Below are 9,857 nucleotides of genomic sequence, written 5' to 3' on the forward strand. Positions count from 1 at the left end.
CTTTTTTGCATGGGGATTCTTTCTCCTTTTTCAGAGAGTAGTTTTCCCTCACCCTGCTCCTTTTCATACCACTCTTTTCTGCTGCTTTGCATTTACAGCAATGTCTCATGTGCAAAGCGCTTCCCTCTGCTGTTCCGCCATACCCGGGGGTCTGCTGGGGAGTTCTCTGAGCTAAGGCTGCTTTGTCGGAGCGCTCAGGATGGGCAGTTAGCCTTAGCGTGGCTGTAACGGGCGTTGATGCTTCAGTAGATGCAAGTTTGAATATGGTATTACATTATTACTGTTGTTTGCCTTCAGAGACCACCATTTATGCCTCCTCCCATGGGCAGCATGCCACCGCCTCCCGGAATGATGTTCCCTCCGGGAATGCCGCCTGTCACTGCCCCTGGGACACCAGCGATGCCCCCAGCTGAGGAGATCTGGGTGGAGAACAAAACTCCGGATGGCAAGGTGAGACGGTCACCAGGGACGGCAGAGTCAGGGTGTCTGCTGCCGTTGTCGAGGTGCTGCCTTGCACAGTCCTACATGCGGGCATCCGGATTTTTTAAAAAAGCTGGCATGGTAAAATCCTTTATGATTCTATCGATTCTCTTATTAAAATTACGTAATTGCGCTTAGAGCAGGAGTAGCTAAAGCTCTGATGAGTGCTCCCCTTTCAGATAAGCACCTGTTTGACGTGACATCCTGAACTCGTAGGTCTATTTCTACAACGCACGGACGCGTGAGTCAGCGTGGACTAAGCCAGATGGGGTGAAAGTCATCCAGCAGTCGGAGCTGACGCCGATGCTGGCAGCCCAGGCCCAGGTCGGTGCCTCCACACCAACAACCAGCAGTGCCGCGTCGCCGTCAACCTCCTCCAGCACTCAGTCCTCCACAACCTCTACCACAACCACGGCCACGTCGGTCTCGCAGACGAATTCCAGTGAGTACCTGAGGGCTTCTCGCGCTGTGCTGCTGGGGAGCTGCTGCAGCGAAAGTTAGTATCCAGCAGGAAGCAATTTCCACATCGAGTGGGATGTGTTCAAAGTACAGTATTTAATCCAGAAGAACACTGCATGGGTTTTGTTGTTGTTTTTTTTTCTGATTTGGAAGAGTTAGTGTAGTGCTGTGCTGGGGTAGATGAATCTCGGTCAGCATGCAGCCCTTTTTCTTTCGGTCTTTGTGTGTGTTGTTTTTTTTTTTTTTATCACATCATATCAAAGTTATTATACATCCATTTCCTTTTGACTGCAGTTAAAGCAAAACTGGTTTTAGAAGTACTTCTCTCTCTCTCTAACAAAAAAAAAAAAAAAAATGGAGGTAGGAATTACAGTTGTACCAATTTCCTCTGTTTCCAAAACTGCATTTGTTGCTTTAAGAGGAAATCTTTCAGTGCTGTTTCTGGGCTACATAGAATTGGTTGATTGCAGAATAGAGCTGCTTCTGATGTCTTTTTTTTTTTACCACTAGTAGCTTTCTAGCTGAGCCTCATAAGTTCCCATTTGCTGGAGCTGCACAAAAACGGAAAAAGAAAGTCCTTAGCCCCTTATTATTCACAGATGACCTTTGAATAAGAGTCTGAAGCTGACTGCTGATTACATGGTCTAAGTCTTTGCTTTTAAGGATTTTCTTACTGAGAAACCCCAGGAGTTTAGGGGTCTTTTTTGTGCAGCATGGACATAATGAATGTTTATAAGCAGCAACTGCATCAAACAATAATTTATGATACACTTTGGCATATACGTGCTCACAAATGCCTCTAGAGCATCGACGCAGATTCTTATCTTAGGTACTCAAATCTGTCTGCATGTGTACGTCACCAGCAAACAATTGAGTAAAATCACAGTGTGTGGACAAAGCAAGGCATGCTAATTAGCAAAGACTTTGGTTTGTGTTCTGCCTGTGTGCAGAGCACTGAAAGCACAGCATCTCTGCTGCTCTGGGAGCCTGTTGTTTAATAGCCCTTGTGGCTGTGCAGGCAGAAATGTGTACAGTGGGCCAGGCAAAATCGTCTGCAGAAGATGAGCAATTGCTGAGCTGTCTGAACTCCAGCTCTAGCACGCAGATGTGTCCCATTGAAATATTTGACCTTTAGGCCGCCACAAGAGAGACAAGTCAAGCTTAATTTTTTAACCCTGGTATCTTTGTTTGAAAGCAAGTCACATTTGGGTAACCCACAAGGTATGCTTTGTTAGTCCTGGAAGGAGGTCACTGAAGGAGCAGAAAACCTGCATTGCTCAAAACTTTTCAGAGCTTTAATATGAAAGATAAAGCTGTGATCAGCTGCTGTGTTGAAATAGGTCTGGTGTCATCACCTGAGGCTGCAGCCATTTTGCTGAGAAACTGGAAGCAGGCAGAAGGTGAACGTTTGGTGCTGGCATAGATTTCTGAGAACTGCTCCTGGTTTTGATGTCGCTCTTCATGCACCTTCTCTGAAGCAAAATGTCTTGGTACTAAATGCTGAGAGTCTGTTCTGCTTCTGCCTGTTCTGCCTGCTAAGCTTTGTCTTTGCTTTCAAGAACTGTGACTGTTGGTGTCTGTGCCCAGGTGATAACATTTTATCAGTTGAAAGAATTTTACAACTCTTGGGCTTGGCCTGCAAAAGTCTGGGGCTTCTGGTGAGCTCCATCCTCATCTGGTACTGATTTGATGAGGGCCTTAAAACAAATCACGTGCTCACTCTTGGCTCTGTTTCCCTAAATTTTAGACTAAGAACTCTCTCTTGTCCTGAAGCACTTAAGAACAACAGACCAAAAATCTTTTTCTAAGTAGCTTAATACTGATACCTGGTTGGGAGTGCTTCTGGTTATGGTTAAATAAAGAAGGCATCCAGGGTGCCCGTATATCATGTGCTTATAAGTTGGTTGTTTTTTTTTTAAATTAACACATTTTTCAACAGTTCCTCCTCTACCAAACCTCAGAGTATGAATTTCAGGGCTGGTCTTTGACTTGGAGCCATCAGGCCTCTAGTTTCTGTTTTGCCAGTGCTTTGTCATGTGGCACTGCTCCTGGTTACGTGCTGATTTCAGGCATGCTACAGGGATTGCTGAATTGAATGCTGGTATTGTCTTTTTCCACTGGGAGGCACTGAAAACCAAGAAAGTTCTTGCAGCTTCTGAACAAAAAGTACTTTCCTTTTCCGTGCTTAATCACACATTCCTTAATTGACATTTTTCCATTTTGGATCACAAATTCATGAGCATGGTTTTAAATGAGCTGTTGTCATGCACGTGCTGGTTATTACGCTCACTACAATGGAACCTTTGTTAATTCAATATAAGAATAAGCTTTTTCCATTTGAAACTTTCTGTGATGTTCCCTTTCTGTTCTTCTGAACGGGGTGCAGAGTAGAATGTAATGTATTTATGAATGAGCCCTGTCCTTTGCTGTACCCTTGCCACCACTGTACAGTCCTGTGAGGAGTAACGAATGGTGCAAAGTAAAATCTGAAATGGACTTCCTTTGTGAATACTTCGTGTTACAGAGAAGGCAAAAGCTATTTTCTGTCCAAGAGTGTCTTCTGTTGATTCTAAGCATACCTGCTTATGTAACATCTGCTGGGAAACAGAGAGCCAGTATGTTTGCAGCGAATATATTGTAGTATCTGAGATACAAGGTGTTCTTTGTTTTTTTGTTTTGTTTTGTTTTTTATCAGCACCTACTACACAAGACCAGACCCCAAGTTCGGGTGTTTCAGTTGCCACACCATCAGTCAGTGTTTCAACCTCTGCTCCTTCTGCTACACCTGTGCAGACTGTACCCCAGCCAGTCCCACAGACATTGCCTCCTGCAGTTCCTCATGCAGTACCTCAACCAACTGCAGCAATTCCTGCTTTTCCACCAGTAATGGTACCTCCATTTCGTGTCCCCCTTCCTGGCATGCCTATTCCACTTCCAGGTAAATTGGCAAACTGTGATTGTCTTGTCCGCTACATGTCCATGTTGTCAATTTGTTTGCACTCATGTGTCCACTGTGTATGGAACTTGCCTGAATCCTCTCCACTTAGAGTATTTTTGAAAGAATTCAGGGATAGCAGACAGACTTTTTAATTAACAATGAACATTAAATTTTTGACTACTGATTCTTTGATATCCATATCAGAAAATGGTACATTTAAACATGTGAACGTTTCGGTTTTAGATTATACCAGGAAATACTTTAGAAAATACCAGGAAGTGTTTGGTGCAGCTCTTGTCCTACAGCATGTGTCCATCTCCTCGTCCTACTTAAGAGTGAGATTCTGGACAGAATCTAAGAGTGACTGAGAGTATGGTAGGACTGCATTCTGCCAATTACAGTTTCGCTTTAATTTTATTCTGCTTGCTTGATTTAGACCCAGAGTCTTGTGTTTGAATATTAATTAGGACATGGATTGCACACCCCTCCCCCCAAAAAATAGATTGAAATAACTTGTGAGCAGGAAAAGTTACCATTCAGATGCACTGCCCTTGGTGATGTCAGGTGTTTTTAGCTCTCTTCTGTTGCAGCTCTCAAGTATGATGCTGAAAATTGAAGCAAAATGTGGAGGTTTAAACTGGGGACAATTTAAATGAAAGTATTCAGGATGCTAGATTCAGATGCAAAGTCTACTGTGAAGAAGTCTTAGGTGGGAGCTCTCTGGTGTCTAGATAAATCAAATTTCATCAGGTTTCAATCAATATTTAGTTAGATGCTGGAATATTTTAGGCTGGCAAAACATTGGACTTGACTTGCTGTTTGTAATCATTGAACGGGTCCTAACTGATTCTTAATGACTTAAATAATTCAGTTTGCAGTGAGTTCCTGTTGAGTTCCTGTTCTAGTTCAAAAGTGATCACCTTTTTTTTCCCTGATGTGTAATATCATGAACCATACACTGATGGTTTTCTGTTGCAAGGAGAGGTTTTAGGTTGTGGTGATGTTGGATAAGAGTTAGTTTCTACTTACAAGGAAGGGCTCTGAGCTGCCTCCTTGTGCTTTTGTACAGACAGAGCAAGGTGACTTTCTCCTGTACCTTCAGTACATGGGTGCAGTACATGGGAGGGGTGCTCCTCACCTCCCAGTGAATGGATTGGATGAAAAACAATTCTCTAGGACGCTTCCCACACCTTCTTTTATCAAAAGATAGAAATGTCAAGGCAGCTAAGATGGATGTTAGTTTTGCTAATTAGTTAGAAATGCGTGGAATAAAAAGCATTTTTTGAGAGATAAGAAGAGAGGACTGACTTATAGTTGCTCTTTTTAAAAGAGTATTTTTTGTCAAACAGTGAGGTAAAGCTGTTGTCGTCTGTGCTGTGCTTGGAAAGGCTGTTGCAGTGTAGCTCTCACTGTTCTAGGATAGGCAAAATATTATTCTGAACGTAATATCCAAGGCTGAATGAAAAACAGAGGATACAGGGAGAATGCTGATGTCAGGGTTTTGTGAGGTTTGGAGAACAGCAGAAGTGGCCTCAGAAGCAGTCAGCCAGCTGTTCTTAGCAGCAGTTCTTGACGTTGTCAGCAAGGCATCAGCAGAGCATGCAGGGTTTGTGCGTGTTGGGGGGATTTAATCAGCTGCTGGAGTGTGAACTCTGCTAAGATGGGGATGGTTAAAGCAGCAGAGATGGGTGCCAGTGAACGAGGTGGGGCTGCGTAGTTGGTTTGGTGTTGTTTTGCTTGTTAAAGAATTCCTTGAATATTGCAATACGGAGGAAAGGACAGAGCATCAGTCTTCTCCTTCTTAAACTCGTGTTTGAAAACATGGTTCTTCCAAAGCTTTCCTGGTACTGTCTTTGGTGAGATGAGCCCTCTGGGTTGAACTCATAACATACGGGAGGATACCTAGCAGCAAAGAGTCTGTTCCCACTGATGAGTCTAAGTTGTTAGTTTGCCTGATCACAGGATAAAAACAGCTTAATTCTTTCAGCCAGCTCTAGCTTGATTGTAATAATTCGTAACCACCATCAAAGAAAAGGAAATCTTTACGCTGCCTTACAATAAAAAGAAAGTGAAAAGAAGTAGAGATGACTCCAAGGCAGTACAAGGTGAATTCCGAAAGGCTCACGAAGTTGTAACGTACAGATATTTGGGACTTTCAGCACATTACATAAAGTCAGCTGGATTGTTCTCAAGTTGCAGAGACAGCTGATGAGTGCCATTGCCACGTGATTTCACAGTTACTCTCTGCATTACGCTGCAGTGAGACGGAGCAATGGAAGAGTTGATTAGTGATATCTCGTAATCTCAGACCTTAAAAAGTAAGTCTGCTTTCTCTTAATTCGTCTGTTAAAAGGTAGCTGTATGTTGGAGCTTGGCAGAGGAAACAGCTCGGGCGGTGCTCGGTGTGATCTGCACTGCAGGCTCTGTGAGCACAGCGGTCCTGCAGACGGCACAGCCTGTGCTGCCCCCACTAAGACATGCTGAACCTTCCCTAGCAAAATGAATCTTCTCATTCATTTTGAAGTACATAACATGATTCCTCCTAAATTTAGACAAATACTTCGTTCAGTGCTGTTTGAGTCGATGTTTTTGTGTCTCAATTCACACTTTTTTTGTAAAACTTGTTTTGGATTCTTTCATGGAAGTATTTAGTAAAGATCATTGCAATTCTATCTGCTCACAAATATTTTTGAAATAAATTGGCAGTATTTTTAATATGCTTTTGGGACTAGATCTCTACTGAAGAAAAACAGTAGTTACATTTGTTATAAACGCAGGGGTTTAATTTCACTTTGTACTGGAGGTTTTCCAGCTTTGCATGGGAGCACTGATACAGGTTAGGGGAAGAAGTTTCTGAAGCATTTCCATTTCCGAGTGTCCCAACCTGACTCATGCAGAGAGAACTTCTGCAATTTCCTTCCATACCTGAAAATTAAGGGTTTGGGAAATGCATTCTCCTTCTCCCTGTCTAATTTCTTACTAAATTTTCCATCTAATTGAGGAGGATTTGATGCTTCCCCTTTGTGGCTGTGCCATTTCTTAGGAGCTGGAGAGCAGAGAAGTTCGTGCTGCTGCCTTTTGAGGGCCGATGTTGTTTTTAGAGCATTTTCAGCTCGCAGCTTTCTGGGAAATGAAAAGTGAGGACCACGTTTGTTGCCTCTGCAGTAGCACAGTGCCGTGTACCTCTGCAGCTTCACTGCTTGCATTACTGCACCCCTTCCTTCCACCGCAGCCTTCTCCCCCGCGTCTCCTCGAGAGCCGAGTGCAGCTCTCACCCCGCAGCTCCCCGCGGTGCTCGCCGGGCTGGCTGTCCTGCTGCCCTTCCCTCCTCGTTCCAGGCACGGCAGCAGCACTGATAGCTTCACTGCGCTGCTGCTGCTCGCGTGGCTCTGAGCGAATGCTGTCCGTGCAGAGCGTCTCCGTTAGCAGTCTGCTCCCGTGGTACTGCCCCTGCATGCAGGGCTCCGTTCCCCCCTGAATGAACTTAAACCCCTGAGTCATCGTTCAGATGCACACTTATTTTTTCTAAGCGGCATCCCAGTAATTGCTGAACAGATGGTTTAATGGAGGTAGAAACTTGCTACAGCTTAAGATTAATTTAAAATTGGATCTGGCATAAAGTATCAGTGTACAAAACGTTTGTTCTCTTGCCGGGAGGCTCTTATTGCCTGCTGAATGGCATCCCAAATTGTGGCAGGAAATCTTAGCACCCAGACTCCCAGTGGTAGCTGACGTACCATGGCAGCTTTCCAACATGCTTGCTTATCCGTTTTGCAGGTGTAGCAATGATGCAAATAGTCAGCTGCCCGTATGTAAAGACAGTCGCTACCACCAAGACCGGTAATTTTCAAACCCATCTTAGTTCGTTTTGTCTGTAAGTTGGCATGGTAGTGAATGTTGTGGTTTATATTTTATTTATTTATTTGCTTCTCCAATTGATTGAATATATATATATATACACACACACTTTATTTTCAAAAGCAGTATAAATGCAAATGCCATGTTTGGCCAGGAAGTAGCTTTCCCAATTAACTGTTAGCGTCAGCTAATTTTGTGCATCAAATCCAGTACAGTGTTCTGTAACCATTGAGTTCTGTGGTAACTGTGTCCCTTTTCATGCCCATACTTCTCAGTTAGTAGTTTCCTGTGTGTGGATTTTTGTTCTCCCCCCACATGTGCAGTGACATGGTTGTGCTCGCGTGCTGGTGTGCGTGTTTGTGTGTCTTAATATGAAACTTACCATCTTTCAAATTGTGCATTTAAGAAAAGCCATTTACTGAAATAAGTTCATGGCAATGTGTAATACGTACCTTTTCCCTTATTAAAAAAAAAAAAGATTTTCACATAAATGTTAAAAGTTGAAAAGTATGATCTCGTAGTGCTAGTCATAGCCAGCCTGCCTTTCTACGAGTTGTCACTCAAAACATGGTCAGTATATCCATTTTGTTTGATCGAGCAGAGAAATAAGAATGTAGCATTTTGGTTGTTTTATTTTGCGTATTTGCTTGTCATTTTGCTTTAGGATGTGAATAAAATGTTTTTTTCCAGTCTTTACTACTAAACAGAACCATCACAAACTCTGAAATAGTTTCATTCTTTTTGCTTTTAATCCAAGGCTCTGAATTGATGCTAGGATGAAGTCAGGATTTAAGACTTAGCAGAGTTCTGCTCCACAATGTATCCTGTGGCTCAGAGTCAGGCCAGCATTGTTTCTTTTCACAGCAGCTTTAGGAATATCCTAAAATAACAGAACTATTCTGCAGTTTAAATCGCTCTAGAGAAATAATAAAAACTTACTTTAAAAATACTTCTCATTTTGACGTATTAAAGCAAACATCTACAGCCCAGCTGTCCTTGTGCTATGCAGAATTGAATATTAATTAAAATTAAGATGTATTTACGTAACTTTCCTGGTAATATGGGCATTAGTGATCATTAATACATAGGAAGAAAACTTAGTAACAATGCATTGCTTTCAATCTCATGTAGAAAATAACCTTTTTTGATGTGGGGTGATTACCTGTAAAGTCAGTCAGTAACGTGCTAGGTTTGGGGTCTTTGGTATTTCATTGTCACTTACTGTTTTGTTTCCTTTTCTTTTCTCTCGTCTCCTTTGTTTGCTCCCCCTTCCTGTAGGTGTCTTGCCAGGAATGGCACCTCCCATCGTCCCTATGATCCATCCTCAGGTCGCCATTGCTGCTTCACCTGCCACACTGGCTGGAGCGACAGCAGTGTCTGAGTGGACAGAGTACAAAACAGCAGATGGAAAGACGTACTACTACAACAACAGGACTTTGGAATCAACGTGGGAAAAACCCCAAGAACTGAAAGAAAAAGGTACTGTTTTTTTAAATATAACTATGTGGGAGAGGCAAAACTGCTTCGACTACTGATGGCTGTGTTTGAAATGTGAACAAGAATTTGTCTAATCCCTCATCTGTCTTAAGCGTATCTTTACACCTTGATTGTATGGATCCATTTAAGTCACTTACGAGTCTCATGTGGCAATTTGAGATGCACTTTTTCACTCCTGTAGAACGTAAGTACTGTACAGACTCGCAAATTTGAGGAGACCTCAATTACAGGAAGATAGAAAATGGGGGAAAAGATCATTTATTTTAAAGTTTGTAAACCAGGGAGAATGAAAGTCATTAAAATTCTGAAGGCTAAGTGAAAGGTTAAGTTTGTAAACAGTTTTGAAATGTGAAGAAAAAGGAAATTGCCTCCTCTCCATGAAGTCTGAAGTTGTGCTCTGGTCATGTTCTGTGACTTGCATTTGTTCTAATCCACTTTGTATCCATGGGTGTTGTTCCTTTGGAGGAAAATACTTGTATCAGAAAGAAGGAAAAAGAGGAAAGATCTCACGGCTCTTATTCAGTGTGTAAAATCTTTTTTGGGGAAGCAAATCCAGTCAGACCAGAAAGTCCTTCCTCTTATTGTCTGATGGTTCTTTCGGTACCAGGTCGTCGTTTAGACGTAC

General features: G+C 42.6%; 1 protein-coding gene across 1 annotated transcript; it reads left to right on the forward strand.

Annotated features, from left to right (window-relative positions):
* Positions 1–276: 276 nt before the first annotated feature.
* On the forward strand, positions 277–9,285 carry LOC104913329 (transcription elongation regulator 1-like; the record flags this gene model as incomplete). The annotated part of the gene is made up of 5 exons (XM_010719279.2): positions 277–450; positions 697–922; positions 3,635–3,877; positions 7,655–7,717; positions 9,014–9,285. Coding segments are annotated over 5 exons (963 nt in total), but the record flags the coding sequence as incomplete, so codon positions are not given.
* Between the last annotated feature and the right edge of the window lie 572 nt (positions 9,286–9,857).

Source organism: Meleagris gallopavo, chromosome 15, assembly GCF_000146605.3.
Source record: "Meleagris gallopavo isolate NT-WF06-2002-E0010 breed Aviagen turkey brand Nicholas breeding stock chromosome 15, Turkey_5.1, whole genome shotgun sequence".
Taxonomy (NCBI): domain Eukaryota; kingdom Metazoa; phylum Chordata; class Aves; order Galliformes; family Phasianidae; genus Meleagris; species Meleagris gallopavo.